The sequence below is a fragment of the Crocodylus siamensis genome, chromosome 2, assembly GCF_052110815.1.
Source record: "Crocodylus siamensis isolate JL-2025a chromosome 2, ASM5211081v1, whole genome shotgun sequence".
Classification (NCBI taxonomy): domain Eukaryota; kingdom Metazoa; phylum Chordata; order Crocodylia; family Crocodylidae; genus Crocodylus; species Crocodylus siamensis.
Window position 1 is genome coordinate 66378406 of NC_143396.1, and position 24828 is coordinate 66403233.

At 43.1% G+C, this 24828-nt stretch overlaps 1 protein-coding gene across 4 annotated transcripts in view; it reads right to left on the reverse strand.

The window, feature by feature from the left end:
- Nucleotides 1–24828, reverse strand: part of FAM149A (family with sequence similarity 149 member A) — a 79915-nt gene that overhangs the window by 17293 nt on the left and 37794 nt on the right. For 3 of the 4 annotated variants that reach the window (XM_090036061.1, XM_090036060.1, XM_090036063.1), the window contains exons 2-5: nt 7127–7237; nt 5103–5235; nt 4655–4797; nt 396–521 (exon numbers count right to left, since the gene is read on the reverse strand). In XM_090036061.1, coding sequence (XP_089892187.1) covers nt 396–521; nt 4655–4797; nt 5103–5235; nt 7127–7237 — 513 coding nt within the window. Of the gene's footprint in view, nt 1–395; nt 522–4654; nt 4798–5102; nt 5236–7126; nt 7238–20190; nt 20344–24828 lie in introns of those variants that run through there. The other variant, XM_090036062.1, reaches the window with a different exon arrangement.

Sequence of the window (24828 nt, forward strand, 5' to 3'; positions counted from 1 at the left end):
GAAACAAGTGCATGATAAATCCAGAGGTGCTGGATTATGATCAAATAAGTTAAGGCTATTAAACAGGCCTATACATTTGTAAAAAGGTTAAGAAAGATTAAAGTGAATTAATTTGGACTAAGTAATTTTATTGTCAGCAAACCAAGGCAATATAAATTAAATAATATCTTACATGACTTTTAAAAGCCTGGGGCACATGTTACACAAGAATATTGTTTCATATATTACCAAGCTCCTCACTTAGCTGGCTATACGTAAGAGGCATTGGTTAGGTGTTTCTGATTGAAGGGTGTTTGCTGCCTCTAGTTTCTTTTCATTCTAAATATTAGGGCTATCCATAAATGTCATGTTACTCAAAATGCATAAAGATATATTCTGTACAGAATTTAACATACTCTTTCATATTTTTAGTGATTTCACAGAGGCCAGGTAAAGATCTGGTGTAGGCAGAGATAGCAGCTCGGCTCTGAAAATGCTGAAATCCTTCATCCTTAGGCAATAGGAGCTGTTTTCCTAAAATTCTGCAAAATAAAAAAGTAACACATAAATCAGATTGAAAAGAAAAATATGGACACCTACAGCACAATCAAACTTCAGACTGAATAATCTACTAGCTCCCATACTATTTTCTAGAAATAAAGGGACAGATATTCTCCTAATATAAATTGGTGTAATTTTACTTAAATTGTTAGAGCTATGGTTGTTTACATTACCTGAGTTTCTAGTTTTAAAAATCTTTAAAAATATTCAAATATTTCCAGGACAGAAAAGAGTAAGATGCAAAACTCTGCTATAAAAATTAATTTATATAAAGAATATGAAACTTTCAAATCAATAATCAGATTACACGTACAGAGAACATTTAAAATAGTGAACACAATCACTTTCACAACCACTTTAAAGTTACTTTGGCAATTTCTGTAATGAAACATGATCTCAGTACCAAGAAAATATCTGGTTCAAAAATGTACACAAGGGTGGCTAATATACATGTTACTGAAACTAGGATTAGGAAAAACATGTCAAGTTAAAGCACAGATTGCAAAGGGATTTTTTTCTTTCTTTCAATGTAACAAGATCACTGTTAAAAACAAGGAACTTTTGATCTTTATTTATCTGAAGAATGGTCACTTTCTGTTACTTTTTGTTAAATATTTGCAAAGGCACTTGAGGGAATTTGCAGGTCACACTATAGGGCATCTACACATTCAGTCAAAAGACCTGCAGCTTTCTACCCCTTCACCTCACTCAAATCATCAGTGTCACGCTCCAGCTGGACTCTGCCAGCTTTAGCCAGCAACAGATACCATCAGCACTCTCCTCACAATCTGGAAAGCCCCTATTTGGCTTGCTGCATGGCCGTGGCCATGTGCTGGGGAAACCCCGTCCCCTGTGGAAAAACCCCGTGAACATTTTGGCAGGAAAATGTGACCAATCGGGGATTTGAAATTGGGCTTGTCATCTGGCCTATAAAAGTTAGGGTGCAGCTTTCGCCCTGGAAGAAGCACAGATAAATCAGAGCAAACTCCACTCAGTAGAGAGAAGCCGGAGCATCCACCGCTCAGTGGGTAGGCCTGGCCAGCTTCCCACGGCTTCTCCTGCCTCCAGAGCCATAAGCAATCATTTGTGCACTCCATCGTACCGGTTCATACGTTCTCGTTCTCAATCTTGTTTTGTTTTTTATCTCGGATCCATTGTTTTGTTGTTTTTCATTCGTTCGTCCCTTATCCAAACTGGACAGAACGCGCAGCCACATCAACACCGGTGGTGCATAAGTTGTCATTCTTGGATCCATCATTTTGTTTTTGTTCGTCCGTTCCTTATCCGAACTGGGATGGATCCAAGTGTAACCGCCTGCGCAGCCACATCTACACCAGTGGTGCGTAAGTAAGAGATCAAATAAAAATGTTCTGGAACTGTTACGAGTCCACCTCTCCCTCTCGCAAACTAACATCAGGGGATAGAACCCACCGGGGCAATGGTCACAACCTGGCTTGCGCCCCGCGCAATCAGGAACTCTGTATATTCTATAGCCAGGTTTCATGGGAATAGGGAACCTAATGAATTCTGTCTCTCTACATAATTAAACTCAGTCTTAGGTTTTAGATCCCTGGCATTCTGATACATACTACATATCACTCACATATTATTTATACCTTTCACTGACTCAATACAGTAGTTTATTCTCCCTCTTCACAGAATGTCACTCATACCTTTTCATTTCAGTAATCTTTTAAAAAAGATTTAATAAGTTATATACTTTTTCTGGCATAGGTCTTTTCCTTTCCCCCAGTCAAATATCTATGAATTTTAACTTCTTCCTTCCACACGGTGCAATATTTTTTCTTTTATATCCTTGTATCCTCAGGCACATTTATCTCTTTTGGAAAAAAAATTCTGTATAGGATCGGGGGGAGGAGTCTGATCATTCTGTAACATACAAGTTTGCAGGAATATTCTACTCATAGCACAGGGAGAAGAGATGGGTGGACTGGAGATGGAGGAGGGCACTTCATGAACTTCAGTGAAGCCTGGGACTCAAACTCTGCATATGCTACACCTCAGAATGATGGAACAGATCTTCCTTCTGAGTATGATGCTCAGTGCACACCAATATGCTCTTTTCTTTCAGGCATGCTTTCTCAGCCTCTTACAGCATGGCTCCTTCAGAAGCTGTGTCCTTTTCATTATTTACCAGGATGAAGAGTGCAGAAACAAAGTTCATGTTGGCTCAGCCATTAACTTTTACAGATTTCCAAGCAGACAGCTATCAGTTTTCTAAGAGCACCAGTCATGCAGGGCAACTACTTCCAGGCTAAGTACAGATAGCCAAAAAGCCCAAGGCTGAATTTATTTAGTCTTTGCAGGTTAGTCTAAGCTGCAAAGATTGAACCAATAAGCAAATGAAGAGACATTCACTTTTGATTCAGGAAATGCAGCCACATGCCTGCAGTGGATCAAGCCAGAAGCCAGGGGGTGCTACAGCATGGCTCTCCGGCACATTACTAGCTTGGGCTGTATGTTCACTTCCTCTTCCTGCTGCCCCTGAGGTCTCTGGGATTTGCGGTCCAGATTCACAGCAGCAGGACTCTGCTGGGTTGCTCATCACTTCCTCTTTCTGCTTCCAGGTATTTCTGGGATTTGTAGTCCATACTCACAGCCATCACTGAGTAAGCAGGGCAGGGCAGAGCAGCTCCATACTCAGGGAAAGGGAAGTTTAACCCCTGCTCCCTGGCCCCAAACCCCAGCAGGGGTTTGCCTGGGTGGGCCAGTGAGTCAGTAAGCCAGCCTTCATTGCTCCAGTGAAGGAGCAGAGGGGTGGGGGCAGCCCTGCTCTCTGGAGCAGACAGCACAGCTCAGCACAGGGGTGCAGAGCATCCTGGGATGCTGAGGGACTTTGATTTAACTTGAATCAGGAAGGGGTCTGGGACAGAAGTTTCATAAATTGGTTTGACCTAAAACAGTTAAGTCTGATACTACATTCACTGAAGTTCATCTTAAATCAGTTTCAGCCATTTTGAACTTCTATTCTGTTACCGGTTTAAACCCGTTTCTGATCATTTAAACCAGTTTATGTCTAACTTTTGTCCCTAGCCCAAGTGTCTAGCCTGAGTGTCTACCCCCTGCCTTGAAAAACCCCTGCAGCCCACAGATCTTTAGCCAGGATGTATTTAAACTCTAAGGTCCTAGAGATGTGTGGGGAATATAAAGAATCTATAACAAGAAGGAACATTGTAGCTATTTTTATTTTCATATATGGTCATACTTGCTCAAACTTCACAAAATGGCTGATCTCTTTCATCTTGTTTATAATCTTTAAATGGTACAATTTGTCCTAGATCATGTACCAGTAAGCAGGTTCTATCACATGGAACTAATTAATAGGTTTCACTTGCCCATCAATATTTTTATCAGATTAAAAAAGAAATCATAACTTAATTAATAGTGAACAATGAAATCATATTTAACTAAGAAATAAACTACACTTCAATGCAAAAAAACCCCTCTGCTTTTGTTTTCACATGTCCTGTGACTTTTTATAGAATATGAAGAAAATAATTTTATAAACTATTGAAAAGTCATTTCAAATTGATGCAACAGCCAAGGATATGTTTCTCCACAAAGAGTGCTTGTCTTCTAGGAATTGCAACCCTTCCATGCTAAGCAGCAGTGTCTTTCAAACACTGTGCTGCTCCATGCATACTACCTCTCAGATTGGAAGTCCAGACAAGCTTAGGTAGACCTAGGCATAGTTAAGGCATGCCAATTTTGGTAGCCAATGGCACACAAGGGGCTGATGTGACCAGAATCAAATCCAGACACCTCTGACTCCCTGGATTCAATAACCACATGCTCAGCTCCTGCAAAAGTCCAGAGCAGTTTGAACTCACAACTCTGCATACCTAGCAAGATCCTTACTAAAGTGTTATGAAACCTCTTCAACCAAGATTGAAATATATTTTCTTTTTCCCTGTATAAATTTGCACAAAACACTATTTTTATAAGCTAATTATACTTCCTGTAGTGACTGCTACAGTGAATAGGTGCATGCACTTTAAGAAATACCACATATTAGAAAATCAAAGCAAATAAATTAATTAGATAAATAAACTTATGATTGGTTAAAACTCACAAAAGTAAGAAATGTCCTTACCTTAGATGAAGCGATCGATTGATCCAGTCTCTACATTCTTCCTGCAGGCTCTGGGTTTGAGAAGTCACTTTTCCTTCAAATAACATTTCATCCACATCCCAGAATAGTTGTTGCACTCTTTGTGTATTAGCTTTATCAAATTCCTACAGTTTGTACAATTAACTGTTTTTAGCAAATACATCTAGATGCATTTAAACAAACTTATTTGATTTTAAAAAGTAAAATGTTTGTACATTCATCACTGGAGAGAGAACTGAATTAAGCGATGACCTAGCTACTAATGTGGAATTCTTTATTGCTATAGTCACTACACTGCACTGGAAAAGATTAGCTCTTTTATATATGAACATATGTGAACATATTTAAAAACAATTTTGGGCAGCGAGAAGAGTTAAATCTTTCTTCAGAAAATTTGCTAAAATTTACCCCGATAAAAAGCATGACTTACATCATCCCTCCATGAGTAAATGGAGCTTCTTTCAGTAGTCAAACCAGTTGTATAACTTTGTATTCCAGACCAAGAATTATTCAAGTCTGTGGGTGTTGTTTGACCACTAGATGAGAGCGATGAAACTGTTTCACTATCAAAAAAAAAAAAAGAATAATAAAATGCACTTACACTCAAACACACCAAGGAGAATATTATATATACACACACATCAGTCTCATGAGTATATTCTTCTGTGTGACATATGACTTTCAGGATATGCTGCAAAATCTACCAATCAAAACTGGGCTGATGAGAAGTACTAAGGTCATGAGCTTTTAGGTAGAGGGGAACGATTACCTTGCTGTCACGTTTTCCATTGGCCAAATTAGACTTTTACTGTATTACTAGCCAATTGCCCATCAAGAATGACAGGGGGAGGGGGAACATGGGCTGGGATGGAGTGCCACCACCTAACGCCCCATGCTGCCACTGTTCTGCCTCTTGCCTCTGTCTGGTCCTCAGCATGGCTTGCAGGGAGTGGGGTGGGGGAGCTGAGGTCAGCTGCCCCACCCTCTGTCTGGTCCTCAGCATGCCTATGGAATCATGGTGGCGCTCCCTGAAACTTGCAGCACTCCGATTGGCTGTTTCCATCAGCCAATCATAGTGCAAATAAAGCATGACAAACAGACAGACTTGGGCTTTTATAATATTAGAATGCTTTGGGATTATAGTTAGCAATCATTGCTTTAACCATGGCCTAGGCACACTGAATCTGCATACAAGCATTTAATTCAAACACATTTTTTTCAGCTCCTTTAACTCATTTAATTTCTGCCCTCTGAGCACAGTTAATCAGTGTAGCAAAAGTGCCCAAAAGCTTATAGAAAAGTAAACCTTCTTATATCTACTTAAAATCACTGTAAGAAATAATGTAAAACAGAGATAAGGAAATAACAGGAAAGTTTCAATTAGTATTGTCATAATATGTACCTATAAATAAACATTTTACACCTAAAGAATGGACATGTCCCATTTAGTTCTGGGGGTTGATTGGTTAGAAAGCTTTTATGAAGCTGACCTCTGGATCCCTCAACTCTGGAATACAATGACGATAAGGGCAGCAGCAAAATAGCCAATTTGTAAGAAACACACATTAGAGTGAGACCTCTTTATAAACTTTGCTTTTATTGCAGATCAGCATTCTCTTTACTGAACTCAGAAGTAGGAACATCATTTCTCCAATCTGGCTGGCACATTTACTTTGCTTGGAAATGTGCAGTCCCACAGTGCAACAGAGTACAATTCAAACCCTGAGAAACATTCAGGATACAGGATTAACAAGAATTTAGATAAACCAGGATTACTTTGATTCTATACTATATGGAGTCTGGGCAATTCTGTTCCTTAATCAATTGCTTTTAACCACAATAATAATTAATCATTTTCAGAAAGAAAAAAAATGTCCCTTTTTGTTTATTACTAAGGAAGCAGGGGATGAATTTTTTTCAGAAAAAAGTTCTGAAAAGTAGGCAATTACAAAAAGTTACAGAAAATATAGACTGTAGACAGAAATTATCAACTCGAAGAGCTAAGAACTTAGTAAAGCGGGCTAACATATACATGTATTTAACTGATGTCTCAACTAATTCATCTGCTGATTTGCCTGCATAGCCTAAGTTTCACTTGAAAAACTAAAGACTCAGGCCATGAAGAGACATTAATTTCTACCACTACAAAATTTCATTCTGGGGAAGTCTGGAAGAGCAGCAACAGAACTCCTCCAGATGGGAGTCGTGTCCCTGCCTCCTTCCACCACCAAGTACCAGAAAGCATAGAAGAAGCTGCTGCTTGATAACTCCCAATCACACTAAATCTGTGCAGAAGTAACAAATATTTAATATTTTTAATGCAAAGCATTAAACCAATCTGTTAATTATGTGGGTTTGGTATAGAGTGTAATACTTGGCTATATTAGATGCTCTCATATGGGCATATTTATTACATAAGTAATAATTAATATTACTTCAGAGGTTAATGCATACCAGTTAAAATTGTCAATAGCTTCCTGCACATTTCTTGTAAAAAGTACTGGAAGAGAATCTCCATTCTTCCCTGGGAAGCAGTTATCTGCAGATCCTTTGGACAGACCCTTTCTGAAAACAACATAAGAAAACAAACTTAATTAAATCCGCAATAAATATATATATATTAACTCATCTTGCACTGAAAAACAGGAGAGCAAACCAGATGATAATACAGCATGTCCAGATTTAAAAGGAAGGTTCAGAAAAAATAATTCTTACAATAAAAGTGATTTTGCAAATTCCATATCACACTGGATTCCATATCACGTTGCGTACAGCACTCTAAAGATCAGGAGTATGGCTACTATGAACATGGGCAGATGTAGAATTTTGAAAAAAAATTGAGCGCATAGTGTGGTACATCATCACATACAACACAACGCACAATTTTCTTCAGTTAAAAGGGAACTAGAAGCTTCACTAAGAAGTAGGGGCCTATATTATTCAATTTAAGACTGAAGCAAAAACTAAACAAAACAAAACACAATGGAATGTGCATTCATTTGCTATATCATAGTGGGCATGTCTACATGTGAACCTATGGTGCCGTTGTTACTGTACCATCATTTAATTCTTCCTTTAGGAAGTATTATATGACGGCATATTAATAGTCATTACTGCGCTGTGCCGGCAGTGCATGGTTATTTTTAGCCATTACATTGCCATAGCCATGTGCCATAGTGAGGGAGTGCACTGCTATGGTGATGTAGCTGTGGCATCACGGTTTTTGCCCACCGATGCTACATTACCATAGCACATTGCTGCAGCAATGTAGCATCTTCTGTACATGTGCCCATGCAACAAACTAGGCACAAATATGCCAGAGATGTTGCTTCATTATTAGTCCCAGAGTCATTACAGGTTAATGTACAGTAAAATCTTGTTAGGCTGATATCAGGTAGTTCAAAGGATCAGATACTTTGAAGCTATTATCAATCCCCAGCCAAAAGGCTATCTTTTTGTATGCTTTCCAATATGGATAATTCAAAATACAGTTACTTTGAAATTTGAAGCCATTTTCTGGTCCCTTAAATCAGGAAAACCTCCTTAACTGCATTATCTATCACCATGCTGTTGCAACATGAGCTCAGTTATGGAAACCAAATATGAAGTTTATTAAATGCAGCTTGCACTGAACATACCCATAGAACAATTGGCAAAAGACCAAGGCCCATACTGGACAAACATGCTGGCGGTACTTGCCATAAGACTGAGTTAATACAGCTCACTTGTATAAGACATAGTACCCATTGCACTCAGTCCCCCTCAGCACCAGATCTTTTCAAGTCATAGTGAGACACTAATACATTTCAATTTACTCTTCGCTCCCACAGCTGAGCAGCAAGTGTCTTTTTTTTTCACTTCCAATGATTTCTGTTTCTTCACTGGTCTTACATGTCTGGCAAACTGTCAAAGGGGAGGCAAAAGCCCCACCACTGCATCCCAAACCTCCACCCGATGTGCCCTGATACTCATCGCAGGGGTGAAGATAAGCAGCAGCTGGGGAGAGACACCGACGCAGGATCGGCAGTTCCGGACCTGCCTGAGCCTGTGAATAGGTGAGTCCTGGGGGTGTGGCTCCAGAGAAGCATGGGCTGCTCAAAAAGCAGCCGGAGACATAACTGCAGGCCAGAAGGGGAGCAGGGAGTGGAATGCCGGCCAGGAGACACCAGCTGCAGAGCCAGAAAGCTCAAGCCCCGGATGCTGGAAGAAGGGGTTGGGCACCTGCCAGAGGACCCAGACTGGCAAGGCAAAGAGTGTAAACCCCAGGAGCCAACCGGGGTGAGCGAACCTCACCTGGGAGCTACAGCCCCACGGGACGCTGTAGGGGAATGGCAGGGCTCTGACCAGGAGCTCAGACACTGCAAAAGGAGACAGACACACCTGGGCAGCCCCACAATGAGCACAGTGTGGGGAATCACAGACCCCTGGGAGGGGGAAGCGAATGATCCTGGCTGATGGGACCAGGATAGCCTAACTACAGGTCAGCCGGGCCCCAGGGAGGTCATGCTGGGAGAGCTGACAGAGGCCTGGGCACAGGGCGGCTGCCTGTACCCGCACCTGCTAGGATAAAAGGGATGGATGAGTCCCCCAAGTAACCAAGGGTCCAGGGAGACAGAATCCCAGAAGCAGATGCTGGACACTTTTTTGTTAAGTTTCCTCAGTTAAAGTTAGCCCTGGATAGGTCAGGTTTAGTTGCCTGGGAGCCAGCCCAAAGACGAGGGACAGACACGGACAGACTGACGGCCAGGAAGACCTGACCCATTTGAGGCAGGTACAGTGGATGAGGCAAGACCTGCAGTGAGCAGCCTCTGCCCTGCCATGGACATAGTAAGGGTGGGGTAAAGGAGAGGTTGGAGTCCCACAAAGAAAGCCCATGGTCGAGACCCCTCAGGCCACCTACAGGGAACTGCTTCCCCAACAACAAACAAAGATGTGGCAGGCAAGTAGGAGCAGCATCTGAACCATCTAGGTGACACCAAAGCCCGATCTCACCCTGACATTTCTGTCGGGCAAGACGCTGACCAAAAGGGGGCCAAGGCCCTATAACACCTACCAGCAACACAAACAACGCCAAAAGTCTACATAGATAAGAGGCTCTGTTGCCCCCCTCTCTTGGCCCATCGTAAGTGACTGGCGTTGCCCCACCCTCACTGGGTGGAGCTGGAGCCAGACCAGGTTGCTCGCACCTTGTCTGCACATACATTTTTGGACAGTCTCGGGACTTGATAGAGGAACACTGGGTTCCAGTCAGAAGTTGGGGGCTAATTGGCATGTGGGTCTTTTGTTGGGACGGGATATCTGGAGTATACATGCACACTAAGTAACGCTAGGCTATGGGGTCACCATGGCTTGAAATACTGTTGATTCTGCTGGGGTCCAGCCCAATGAACGACATCCTAAGCCTTTTGTTTTTTAACTAATATCTTACATAGTGGGTGTGTCCACATGTTCATTAATGTGCCGTAATTACGGTGCTTTAAATTTAGCAGCTGTAATGACAGGTACTAAACTTAATGCATCATAATTGGTGCTACTGTGCACTAGCACAGATGAACACTTTTTTGTGATGTTAATGTGCATTAGACTAAGTCTACTCCTTATTTGCACAATAGCATGGGCTCTGCCTGCTGCCCTAACGTGTTGTCATGTAGATGCACCCAGGTGTATTATATATAAACAGGTACAAAAGTGCTGCTCAAAAGTATGTTTATGAAATTCCTGTACTGAACCTTGTAAAATTTTGGAAAAAAATAGAAAGCATTGATTGTGGATGAACTAAGCCTGTGGATACCTATACTGCTTTGCATATATTCAAATTAGTATCAGTACACTTATTTTGAAACTGCTTATTTCAAAGTCAATGTTTTTTTGTCCCCTGAGTTTCCAATTAATTAGGTTTTACTGTATGTCTCTCTTTCAGATTCAAAAAACAAAGTCAAGCCTTCTCAAGCATCTGGACACTTCCTCCAGTGCTTCACTAAAAGTGATTTCCACTCTTGAGCTAATGTTCACCTGAGTTAATATTTCTATATCTGAGTTAATGCTTTTAGTTAGAGTTAAAAAGCAGTCTGTAGGGCTATAAAATGGAAGCTACGTTACTAGGAGCAGCTAGCAGACAGAAGAATTACAGAAGTAAGGATAGCTGGAGTAGTGGAACCATTTAAAAGGAAAGAGAATTGTTAACACATGTGGAATGAAGGGTTTAGAAGGAATTGAGCAAATAATAATGAGCCATTAAGTCAACTAACTCCCTTTCTGCTCCCTGAACAGAAGTCCTGCTGCCACTGCTAGACAGTTGGCTTTAAAATTTGGATGGACCAGGAATCAAAGGTGGGTGCAAGTGAACAACCTCCCTTGGATCTGCCCTGACTATAAACTAGAATGAATTTGTCTCTCAAACTGAGACTTAAGAAGGCTACTACTTAGGACTCAGAACTATAATCAGTGAAAGGGATTCAGACCTACAGTGCCTTCCCACACATTAAGTACCACTGGAGCAAATGGAGCTATCCAACCATTTAAAGACTGCATGGCAAGCACCAACATAATAATGAAAAGCAGATGTAAATAAGTTAACTTTGCCTTTGAATCAATGTATTCACGAAACAGAGGATTACTTTCCATCTTCAAACTATGCATTTTCCTTGTGACTCAGAATAATGTATCTGCAGATTCTGGGTCTATGATGATCAAAATGAAGAATAAAATCATCTCTCACTACTTCACAGATGCAATTAATGAATAATTCCTCTGTAAATTCAAAGCAGTATTTTTAATTTTTCATCTTTCCTTAGTCCTTAAAAGCATTAATGCTAAGCACAAATGTTTGCACAAAAGGAAAAGAACTATTTTTAAAATGTACTTAGTCAAATTCCATGAGCTTTCATAAGGAAAAAAACTGCAGGTGTAATTAGGCTTTATTCAGAATATTAATCTTTATAGAAATCTACATTTTACTCTTCAAGCATTTTTGTTACTCTGTTTTTCAGTTCAGAAACTGCATGAAACACACGCCTCAGCATCACCAGAGGCACAAAATAGTAATTATTCATGCACTACTTAGTTAAATATATGTTGTTGTTTAATCATTAGCCTACAGCCAGTTTCACTGGCAGTAATGTAATAGAAAAGTATGTTACAAACCTACTTTGTTTAGACTTTTGACCTACTTGTATTTGGAAATTGGAGGTACTAATAAAACACATCAAGATCACAGTCAAACTGCTAAGCACAGTTGCTTCAGTTTTGAAGACTCCTCTGAATTTCCATTATTTCCATTAGGAAGCACACCTTATAATTCTATTAATATGCCTCCTCAAATATACCAGGTACTAAAATTAGTCTTATAAAGGCACATCTACATGAAATGTTTACTGCAGAGCTGCCTAATTAGCTTCACACTGAAGTCTCCACATGTAGCCCTATTAGGCCACAGTAAACTAATTCATTCTGACCTACTATCCGAATTATTTACTGCACAGCAACACACAAAGACATTGGCAGGGCTGACGGGGTCTTGAGAGTGCTTCAGTGTGAGGCTGTGTATCAGTCAGCCCCAACCTGAAGCACCCTTATACCACAGCCAGCCTCTCCACAGTATGCTGAGCCAGGTCGGGTGACAGGATGACCCCCTGCCAGATGGGGCTGCTCTGATCTGGCTTAGTGTGCTATGGTCCTGGGCACACATTCAAACAGCATGCCCAGGAGCAATAAACTCTGACGCAATATGTGCTGGACTTTATTGCTTTAATTAACTGCACACATAGATGCATGCCCTGACTCATTCTGGTGGCTGCTTATGAAATGTAGCTCCACTGGTTCCCCCAATAACTTGAAGTATCTCTAACCTTTGAACTACATACTGTAACATACAAAGAGAAGCAACAGTACACAGCATAAAATGCAGAAAAGCCTCCATTACTTCACTGCTATTTTTTTTTTACAGTTACCTTAGCACAAAGGGGAAAAGATAATCAGTTTTGAAATGGAGTAGTTGTTAGTTAATATACACAGCCTGCTGCAATCTAAATCAGCCATTCAGTTAATAAATTACACCAACACATTGAGAATGCAAACACTTCCAGGTAACTCTTAGGGAAGAATTCAAATTCACCCAGTGTATGACCAAAATGCAGCCTGTAACCAACTTTGACTTACCTGACAAGACTACGAGTGATTTTTTTTACCTTCTCTGAGCATGTTAAATGCTCCCCTTGTAGGAGCAAAATTGTCCTCTAGAGACATGCACATATTTATCTCCCTGTTCCTATATGGGGACACCTGAGGGGATAAGAGGACTGATTTTTTTAATGATTTTTTTCAAACAAAAAGTGTCCTTTGAACACTGTTGGAAAATGAATGACACAGGTGTTGCCTGTTAGATTGTGTCTAAAAACTTCTTAGTGGCATGTATTGATATTTGTTACATCTGTTATCCAATATTTCATTTATAGCAATACAAGGCATACATTCTTATTGCAAAATAATTCTGCCATATACTTAACTTTCCTTTGCTTTAATTATCTAACTAGACTGACTACTAAATTATTATTCATAAGCTTCTGATTTTAATAAGGGGGAGTGAGTATAGGACAATAGATCTTTTGGGATTTCATGCAATTACCAATTCTACTTCCTTTTCTTTGGCAACAAGAGAGACCATCATCAAGTCACAGCACCCACTCTCTCTCACTTCATCTAGATTTAACAAAATATTCAGGCTATACTCTATGCTGGAAGGGTTACCTAGACAAAAAGGTATCTTCATATATACATGGTGGAACTGCCTCTCTATACACCCTCTAGACAGGGTTTCTGGAGATGTATATAGGAGGGGATCCAAAAATGAATCCCCTGTCACCCAATATTTTACCCCTTAGGCTATTGCCCAAGCTTCCAACCATGGATTATCACAGATCTCTATGTATCCACCTCATCTCAGCAGCTGTCAATGCAATAGCCAGAGTGTGAAAACAGGCAACCCTGCCAAACATAGCAGAATAAAGAGAGAGAGAGAATATGATACATATTCACTATGAAAATGCTATCTACTTCACTTGGTTGCTACGCTACAATTATCACAAAAAGGAAAGCATCACAGCTATACTGCAATGTGAAAATATGACTAGTCAAACATGAAAGGACAACAGAAGATAGAGACCTGTCCTGCTTTTGATCAAAAACTAATGGACAGTGACCATCAGGAAAGTCAGTAATACATTTATGCAGATGATCACAGCTTGTATCCCAAAATGTGTTTCTATTGTACTGTCCTTTATATAAGTTTTTGATATAGTTATGTGGTCTTGTTAATAAAAATTATGTATTAAGCCAAAAAGGTATATACAGGAAAGTTCCCATTTTCTTCAATTTCTTTTCAATTTTTTAAAACCAAAATGCTTTTTTTTCAAGAAACAATATTTTAATGAAAAAACAATGACAAATATGAAATATGTTCATTTTCTTCAATTTTTTTGTGGGAAACAATAATTTTCCAATAAAAAATCATCTCACAAAATCCTCAAGATAGATCTCTGAACTGTAGTGTAATCATGATAGGTATAATTTTATATTACATGGATGAGGAATGACAAGCCACACAGCTGTTTCCCAGGTTTACCCACAATACAAATGCCAATTCTGTTAACCCAGGCAACAAAGCACTGTCTACATCAGTGCTTCCCAAACTTTTCCTCAGCCTGACACCATTTATGGCCCTATTTCCTTGGCATGGCCCCTCACTCCCAGCCCACAGCCCTCCAACCCCAGCAATACCATCCGCTGATGTTGCAACACCATTTCAGGTCATGACTCACAGTTTGGGAACCACTGGTGTACAGGTTCCAAACAGTTATCCTGATCCAAGCTCCCCTTCTCACCTAACATTGACTTTGCTCAGTGAATCTATCTTTCCCAGTATTAATTTGGCCATGTCACATATCCCAATTCTGCATTTTCCAAAAACTTCCCATCAAAACCATCTCAACAACTGATCCTTGCCTTTAGAGCAACTTACCAACTTTGCCTTGCTTTGAATTATAGTTTGGTTTGGTCTGTAACAACTCTACCTGAGGCTACTAACACACATGCATTCTAAAGGACAGTGATATCCAATCCCCAATTCCAGTAATTGTGTGGAATACATGTGCATGGCGGAATATGTGATTCTAGGATCAGGGATCAGACCCCAATTACGTCCTACGTGCCAGTACAGGAGGAGCCTGGAATCATGTTCCTGGATTCCCCCTGCACCAAAAGGGTGCCCAAAAATCTCCCGATTATCAGCCTGTAAGGACAGCTCTGGGATCAGGGACCTCCATGCAGTCTACCCTGCCACACATTTTAGGGTGCAAGAGAAACCAGCCACAAAAAAAGTGTAATAATTTTGTTGCTGGTTAATCGCATCTTAAGCGTAATGTCTGCCAGGGGACTGACTCAAATCTATCAGGGATATTACCATCAATACTTAATTTCTTTCTTCCCATTTTCTTTTTGGTAATCTTCATTTGTGCATGAACTGCCCCAGGAGCATACCTAGACACAGGCAAGAGGGGCAGGAGCCCCAGGGCAACAGAACTGCCCTCACCCCCGTGGAGTCTGCACCCCAGCAGCAATAGCAGCCTCAAGGCATTGATCTTGCAGCAGCAGTCAGTACAGACACTGTACTGCTGCTAAGACCAACAGTCAGACTGGGTAGATCGTGCTGCAGTGGCAGTGACAGAGGCAGTGGCAGCATCAGCAGCATTAGCCAGGGACTGTTTCTGACTCCCCAAAATAGGTAAGACTCCTGTCATGCCACCTCCCCCCCACTGGGAACCCCCAACCCTCCAGCAGTCAGAAGCACCTCTCCCACCTGCTCAGGGTGTAAACCCTGCTTGTTAAACCTCTGTACTGCTGTTCCTAGTCCCAGGTCACACATAGCCATCACTCTGTTCATTCAATTCCCTCTTGATTCCATGAGTCACACTTGAATTGAATTTGAAATTTAAAAATAGTGTAATAAGAAAACACTATGTATGAGCTCTCATACCTGCCCCCACCACAAGTCCCCACATTCTCAGCATATCCTGCCTTTTGTGCATCTCTTTTTTACACTATTAGGACCAGATGCACAAAGGGACTTCGGTGCCCAGCTCTGGGCATGGAATTCACAAACATAACATAGTCTATAATGAACAGGGAGTGTTAGGCATCTAAGAATAGGCTGTAATGCAGTCAAAAGAGAGAGGTATGTTTGACACCCTGCCTTCCTCCAGATTTACATCCTTCTCCCTGAAACAGGGGCCATGTGAAACATTCACACCCCAAAGACACTTTTGAGACATTGGCGCCCAACTAATCCTTTTGCACATAGATGACTGGCTTTTAAAACACAGGGTGGCAACACAATGATGCCCCTTTAATATTAAACATTAAGTGTAGCAATTAAAACACTTCTCAGGAAATGCTCCAGGATAAAGTATAAACTGGTGATGCCGCTCTCCAATCTCACTATGGAAGCTGTGCTTCTTTGCAGAAAGAAATACAAAATTCAAAGGGCTAGACAAAGCAAACAACAGGCACCCTGGCACAGTGAAGAGGGCACTCCCAAAAGAGGGCAGGCCTGGATTCTAGCCATCATGACACACTGTCTTACATTTTAATCAATGACTTTTTAATCTTTTTCTCTCTCTTGTGCCCTCATACTGAACAGTGTCGTTCTCCTCTTACTTTCTCTCTGGTTTGATGAAATCATGCATTTGTTTTGCACAGCAGCCCAGTTTCAACACTGAGAGAAAAGCGGCCTCACTTTTGCCTGGTAGTTAGGGCAGTCCCCTGTTATACAGAAGATGTGGGTTTAAATCCCTCAGTCCTCCAACCGCTGCATGAGTATTCTAACCACCAACTCTTATGTAAAAGATGGGCATTGTTGCTTGAAAGTAGCTGTGATTACTCTGATTTGTACTGACCTTTATGTTGTCCGGGTGTCCGGCATATTCTGAACATGCCTGCCAGGTCAGGCCTCTCTCATAAGTTAACCATTGGGACACCTCACTCCTGCATCCCAAGCAACTTTAGGTAGAAGAGAGGCACCAAGCCGCTCTGCTCAGCCAAGCCAGGGATACCTCTGAGCATGCATAGCAACATAATTTTAAGACTCCCTCCAGATTCTCAGGTAGCTAGCCAAGGCTTGTTTGGATTGTTCTCTTGGACATGGGCACCTGAATTATACTTCAAGCATCGAAGAGGTTTTTTTACTTTGCCCTTACTACCTTTTTTTGGTTGGCTGAAATATTTTTTAAATCCCCTAAATGTCATGTGAACTTTGATGTTTTGTATTTTATAACAGCATTTCTAAAAGGTAAAGAGTTTATTTTTTCTGCAGGGTTAAAAAAAGTGACTTAGAGTAAATATATAATCAAACTCTTTCACAACTGTAACAAGGAGGTCTGGCCCTTTAAGTAGGGCAGGTAGCACTGGGATAAGTTCCCAGCTATGAAGAATTAACTGCAAACTAAAAAAGCCCAAGCAGGGAGACAGCAAGCAGGCTGAGCTGGTGAAGAAGCAGTCTGTGTCCCGGGGTAGACTGAAACTCAGATGAGCTTGCTTCTAGGGAGGGCTGAGCTGAAAGGCTCTTTTCTGCCATGTGGGGAAAGGGGAAATTTTCATTTTTGCTTGTTTGTTTGTTGTTTTGGTCAAGGGTTATTGTATGTGCTATGGACTATTGCCTGGACTGGCTGAGAGGCTCCTGAAAAGACAAAGCTCATCCCTGTGAGAGACAGCACACCAACCTGCTTACAGCAACTGTCATGCAATATAATATCACTATTCATTATTTACTTAGTAAATAACAATATATTTATTTCTGCAATAATTAGCTGATTTAAAAAGTCCTACTGAACATTTTCTGAGTATATTTTAGACATCCTGCCTCTGCATTCAGGCAAAACTTCTAATGACTGAAACAAACACTTCAGCAAAGCGCCTACACATACAGCACTTAAAGCTTGAGAACAATCTTACCAGTAAATGTAAATATTTGTGAAGTTATGATTATGGTTAAGTTATTTGCTTGAATGGGGTCTAAGTGATATCTTTACTGCTTTTTCAGCCTGATGAAGGGTATTTGTACCTGAAAGCTTCCAAAGAATTTTTCCAGCTATCTGAGTTGGCCTAATAAAATATACCAGATTTACCCAAATAAAAATGTCTATATTTACCACAAAAAAATTTACAAGAAATTCCGTATAAGTTAATGATAATAAAAACAATTCATTTTAAGTTATTAAAATATACAATATTTTTAAAGGGTATATTTTAAAGTTTGCAGGATTAAACACTGTTTTGCAATTAGGGAGGCTAGCTGTGGCAGCACAGAACTTGGAAAATCCCTCTGAAAGATGTGGTAAAAACCTGTTCATCTGCACTGGGCTGCCACAGCAGAAGTGCTGGTTTAAAGCAGGGGTGCTTCAGCCAGTCTGGGCAATAGCACTGTCCACAGCATCTATGTGCGTCTGGCCCAGAACAAGTGCAGCAGATGCTATGCATTTTGGCCAGTCCAGAAGCTGTGCTGCACACAGTGTCTGCTGCAGCCAGCTTCAGGCAGGCATTGCATGCAGCGCAGGCATGGGTGACTGGTACCTCATAAGACTGGGGAGCACAGTTTGTGGGCGGTAGTGTCGGCAGTGAGGTGGCAAACGGCAGCTGCCGACAGAAGCACCTGGTGGGGGGGGGGCAAGCAACCACCCACAGATGCTGGCGACTGGGGTGGGGGAGGTGGTGAGCAGCAACCTCCTCCAGAAGCCACCAGCAGCAGCAGCAACCAATCTCAGGGGGGGCACATCCCCCTGCTACCAGTCAAGGTAGCTATGAGTACAGGTCCCAGACTAGCTATGTTCAGGGCACATCTCAGACCTGCCCTACACAGGCTTTGCAGGCAGCACAATCCCAGAGCAACTGGAGTGGGAAACGTGTGCTGGATCTGGCATACAGGGGATGGGGCCATGGGCCCGATCCCTGCACCATTCACCTGGCTCATGTACCAGCCTCACACCACACATCTGGCTTGTGGGGCCAGATGACTTTGACATCCCTAATTCAACAGCTACCTTGGCTACATTTACCTCTACAATCTGTGCAAACAGATAAAAAGCAGGATAAATTTGCACTTTACAGACCATTTAAACTAGAGATGCATCATATAAGCTTCTGTAAGCAGCAGCTTACTTTATCAGATACTGTGAAACTACCTGTTTCTGCAAATAGATAGGCACTGAGCCATAATATACTGCACTCCTCTTCTCAGTGCTCACCTTGAATTGATTTCAAACAAAACCATTCCAATTTTTTCCCCCTAAAGAACAAAGCCTTAATGGTCTTAAGGCAATAACCAAATACTAAAAATATCATCATCTACCCATATGCAATGCTTATTTACTAAACAGGCAAGGCCCAGTCAGTTTAGGAGAGAGAGACTTGAGGGGGGACATGATCAGGATTTACAAAATGCTGACTGGCAAAGACAAAGCCAATAGATATTTATTACTGACTCTCAAGATGAGAATTCGGGGTCACAAAATGAACCTAGTTGGCAGTAAGTTTAAAACTAACACAAGGATGCTGTTTTTCATGCACTGTCTCATTCAAGCGTGGGACTTGCTGTCACCAGATGTTGCGGAAGATGACAGTTTAGCCACATTCAAAAACAATTTGGATGAATCCTTGGAAGAAAGGGGTATCAGTAGGTGTTTAGCATGGGAGTTAGGGGCACAGCCTTGATACCAGAGCTTCCTAGGCCTTAACTGCTGGAGGCTAAGTGAGAGAGAAAGTGGAAAAAACCCTGGTCATACCCAGTTCCCTCTCCCTTTCAGCATCCCCCCTCTGCCCTGTGAGACACAACGCCTTTTGATGTGCCGTACTGTGACATGGGTCAAAACCCAACACATCAAGCTATACGCCTCCCTTGGTGGCGACGGGGCCACTGAGGGCATGTCACTAACTGCTCAGGTAAAAAATAACCGAAACAAAAACCCAGGGACAGGAGTGAGGGTCACAGGTTTAAAATGAACACACAGAGGGGGACACCAAGCAGAGCCCACCAGCCCCAGTGAGGCAGGACGCTGGGGCCCTGCAGTCGTTTTTTCCTCTGCGCCTTTGCTGCTTCTGCTCCCCTTTGAACCCACCTGCCATGGGGCTAATTCTGAAAAACAAAATGCTTTCCCCCCACCCCCAAAAATATTTTTTAATGGAAAAACGGTGACAAATATTTCCATTTTCTTCCATTTTTGTGGGATTTTTTTTTGTGTGACGATGCTGCTACGTGGGGCGGGAGACTCGTTTCCTTCATTCCCCGCGTTTGAAACGCATGTTGCTCTTACGAGCTTGGCCGCGAGGGGCTGGCCCAGGCTCGGCGCTGCGCTGAGGCTGTGGCAGAGGCGACTCGGGCCCGGGGCTCCCCCCGCGGCACCGCAGTGGCGGGCTCGGGATGCGCAAGGCACCGAGCCGGCTCCGCGCCCCGCCCGCCACCCGCCGGCGCTCACCCGATCACCACCAGCTCCTCGTGCGCCCGCGGCGCGGCGGGGCCGGGCGGCCGGCCGGGGGCAGCGCACATGGGAGCCCCCTCCTGCCGCCGGCGCTGCCTGCCGGGCCCCGGGGTCGCGTGCCGCAGCGCCCGAGCCCTTCTCCGGAGCTGCAGCCTCCCCAGCCTCAGCAAGCGCCTCCCTCCTCCCCGTCACGACCCACGCTCCTGCCGCCCGCCTCCCCAGCCCCGCCGCTGCTAGGGTCCCCGCTCCCCGCCGGGAGAAGCACCTGTGCCAGCCTCCCGCCGCCGCCCCGCGGACGCAGCGCCCGGCCCTGCTCCTAGTGACCCGGAGGGAGGAGGGTCCCTTTCCTTCCTCACAGGATTTCCAGGACAAAGCGGCTGCTCTCACCTGAGTCCCCTCCCTTCCCTCGGGGACCCCTGGACCTCACTGAAATGAGAGGGCTGCACAAAGAAAGGGGATACTTCTGCCCCCTACCTGTGCCTAGACTGCCGCCCACCAGCTGGCAGAAAAATGTGGCAACCGTGGATCCTCCTGAAACATGGTGTATGCATGAGGGCCACCCAGACCTTCCATGCATATGCCCGGGAAGGAATTTTTGGAGGAATGGAGGCTGGCAGAAAAATAGGCAACCCCTTCCCCCCATAATGTAAAGCCATGCCCAGAGGCATGAGGCCCCTACCAAGAATAGGGTTGCTGGTTGTAGCCATGTTGGTCCAAGGACAGAGGCAGATGAGGTTCTCTGGGTAAATCTGATCTCTTTCATTAGACCAACTCAAATGGTTGGAAAAAGAGTCCTTTGCAAGCTTTTGGGTACAAACACCTTTCTTCAGAAGCTCTCTCTACCAGAAGAATCATAGAAAAGAAGGGCATTTGCACCCAAGAGCCTGCAAAGAACAATTTTTCCAACTATTTAGTTGGTCTAATAAAAGATACCATATTTACCCAAAGAACTTTCATTACCAAGAATAGGGATCTGACAATACCCCTTTACAGGAAACAGGAGGGTGCCCCACAGGCTACCAGAAGGCTCCAGCAGTGGTTTTCAACCTTTTTTCATTTGCAGACCCGTAAAAAAATTACAAATGAAGGTGCACACCCTTCAGAATTGTAAGTGTGGGTACGCACATGCTGTGAATTGATCACAGTCATCTTTTGCAGACCCCTCAGACATAGTCTGCAGACCCACAAGGGGTCTGAGGATCACAGGCTGAGAACCACTGCTCTACAGCAAAAACCCGTACATGCTTCCCACGCATATACGAGGGAATAAAAAAACCCCCCAAATGAACAAAAGATAATTACTGACTTGTTTTAGCCGGTTTGCAGAGTTTTTAAAATACACAATTTAATAGAATTTTTGTAGGAAATTCTGCCTCTCTCCTTCCCACACACTCATTTTAAATAAAGGTTTTTCTAAAAAAAAGTCTATTGTTTAGTTTATGCCCTATGAAATCCCTATGCATGACCATGATATTGGCATGTGTGGCACAGTGCACATTTATTTCTCAAGTCATTTAAAAGTTTTTCTGTACCAGGATTATAGACCTTATTAAAACAATTTAACGCTCTTTCCACCTCCTTCATCCCCCATTTTCCTTGACCCTTTGTAGAGTCAGTTTCTTTGAGAAAAAGAGAAAATCTAGGTCAAATAGTTCATTAGCAACCTCTCAAACTCCTGCTGTGGGGATATTGCCATCTCAGATCAGTTCTCAGGAACCAGCCCCTTCTCAAACTATCCCATTTTAAAACACTACTTATAAACAGGGATCCTGGTTTTATCTGATAAAAAAAATCCCCAACTTTTGGGTTAAAAAAGTAACCCAAAATCCACATTTGGAGCATGGGGGTGGGGGTGGGGGATGGGGGAGTGGGAGGGAGGTGAATGAAAGAAAGACTTCCATAGAGAAGAGGGAAAATACCTTTTCTCTCCTGCTGCAGAGAGCAGGATGTAGACCAGTGGTTTAAAATTGCAGTTTAGATTGGATATCCAGAGAAACTTCTTCATTGTTAGAACAGTGGCAATGGAATAGACTGCCTAGGAAAGCCGTGGAGCCTTCATTATAGAATCATACAATCATAGGGCTGGAAGGGACCCCAAAGGATCAGAGGGCTCTGCTATTACTTCGGTCAACTTTTGCAGCACTCTTGGGTGGAGTTCATCCAGCTGACTTATATATGTCTAATTTATTTAACTGACGATACACCAGTTCTATGGCAATTGTGGGAATGGCGTCAATCCCACCCTGCTTGTTCTGTGCCCTACCTGGCATGTTGTTCCCCTTGGTCTTGTGAAAGACTGAGGCAAAGTAGTCATTTAGGAGTTCCATTTTTTCCTGAGTGGTAGCGACTAGGTATCCTGAGGCACTGAGCAGCGGCCCCACACTCCCATTAGTTTTCCTTTTACTCCCTATGTAGCTAAAGAAGGACTTTTTGTTGTCCTTGATTCTTGTAGATAGTTTTAATTTGGTTTCTGCCTTAGCTTGCCTAATCTGGTTTCTACAAGTGTGGGCCATTGTCAAGTAGTCTTCCTTAGAGGCTGTCCCAAGCTTCCATTGTTTGTACACCTCTTTCTTTTTCTGTAGGAGGGCTGCAACTTCCATGCTTAGCCAAGAGGGATTTTTGACCCTTCTGCTACTTTTTCTCCGTAAGGGAACGGATTTTCTATGAGCCTTAAGGACTGCATCGTTAAGGAACGACCATTCTTCTCATGCTCCCTTTACCTGTGGTCCTTGGTCTCTCAAGGCATTATCTACTAGTGACCTGAGTTTATTAAAATTTGCAATTTTGAAGTCTAAGACTTTGAGTTTGGTATCTGTTTTGTCAGCCTTGCGACAGACCGTGAATGTAATGATTTCATGGTCACTTATAAGAAGTCACTTTATGAGAGGTTATGAGAAAGAGGTTGGATAAGAATTGGTTAGAGAAGATCTAATATAGGGGAGGCCAGACTGCAGCACGATTGCCCCAAGTGGCATGGGCTCCATGTTTCGCATGCAGTAAGTAGAGCAGGGAAGGCATTGACAGGAAGCACATGACAGAGCAACAGATCAGGCAGGAAGCAGAGTTGGGAGCAGTAAACAAAGCAGCAGACAGGGCAAAGGAAGAAGATCAGAGGGTGCATGCCTGTCAAAAAGGCTAGTCCCAACTGATCTAGGAGTAGCTATGCCTATGCTACGCTATAGGCATTTCCCATGCTCCTGGGATCTGCTGGTTGCCAAATGGCATCAGGAAGGAATTTTTCACTTCCCGTTGCTACAGTGTTCAGTGGGGGGAGGTTGCCATCCCCTGAAACTGGCTGCAGCCAATGATGGAATTTTGTCTGGGGTTAGCCAATTCTCCTTTTGGGACTAAAACTTGGAGAATTCTAACTAGAGGGTCTTACCAACCCACTCAAGGTCAGACCAATCATCACATTTGAGGTCTGGAAAGAATTTCCAGATCAGATTGGCATGGACTGTAGGAAGTTTTAGCCATCCTCTGTAGTGGGGTATGTGATCCTGAGGGATACCCAGCATGGGTTTGTTGTGGGTAGGTCTTGCTTGACCAATCTCATTTCCTTTTTTGTCCAGGTGACTTAACACCTGGACAAGGGGGAAGAGATCGACCTCGACTTTAAAAAAGCCTTCAATCTGGTATCCCACAATCACCTCTTGGCTAAACTGGCTAACTGTGGCCTTGACATCACCTCGATCCGCTGGCTGGGGAACTGGCTCTGCGGTAGGACCCAGAGGGTGGTGGTCGACGGGAGTCAATCGTCTTGGTGTGCTGTGACCAGTGGGGTCCCACAAGTCTCTGTCCTAGGGCCTATACTGTTTAACATCTTTATCAATAATGTGGACATTGGTGTCAGAAGTGGACTGGCCAAGTTTGCCTATGACACCTAACTCTGGGGTAAAGCACCTGAGGACAGGAGGGTGATCCAGGCAGATCTGGACAGACTCATGAAATGGGCAGACAAGAACCTGATGGTGTTCAACACTGAAAAATGCAAGGTTCTCCACCTTGGGAGGAAAAACCTGCACCATGCTTATAGGCTTGGTAGTACTACACTGGTTAGCAGTACAGATGAAAGGGACTTGGGGGTCACGGTTGACCACAAGATGAACATGAGCCTTCAATGTAATGCTGTGGCTAGTACAGCCAGCAAAACACTGGCTTGCATCCATAGATGCTTCTCAAGCAGATCCCGGGACGTCATTCTCCCGCTGTATTTGGCCTTGGTGAGGCTGCAGCTGGAGTACTGTGTCCAGTTTTGGCCTCCGCAGTTCAAAAAGGATGTGGAGAAGCTTGAGGGGGTGCAGAGGAAAGCCATGAGCATGATCAGAGGTCAGGAAAACAGACCTTATGATGACAGGCTGAGAGCAATGAGGCTATCAGCCTGGAAAAGCACAGGCTCAGGGGTGATCTGGTGGCCACCTATAAGTTTATCAGGGGTGCTCATCAGGATCCGAGGGAACGTCTGTTCACTAGAGCCCCCCAAGGGATGACAAGATCAAACGGTCACAAACTCCACTGTGACCGGTTCAGGCTGGACATAAGAAAGAACTTCTTCACTGTCTGGGCCCCCAAGATTTGGAACAGACTGCCACCTGAGGCGGTTCAAGCACCCACTTTGAATGCCTTCAAAACACATTT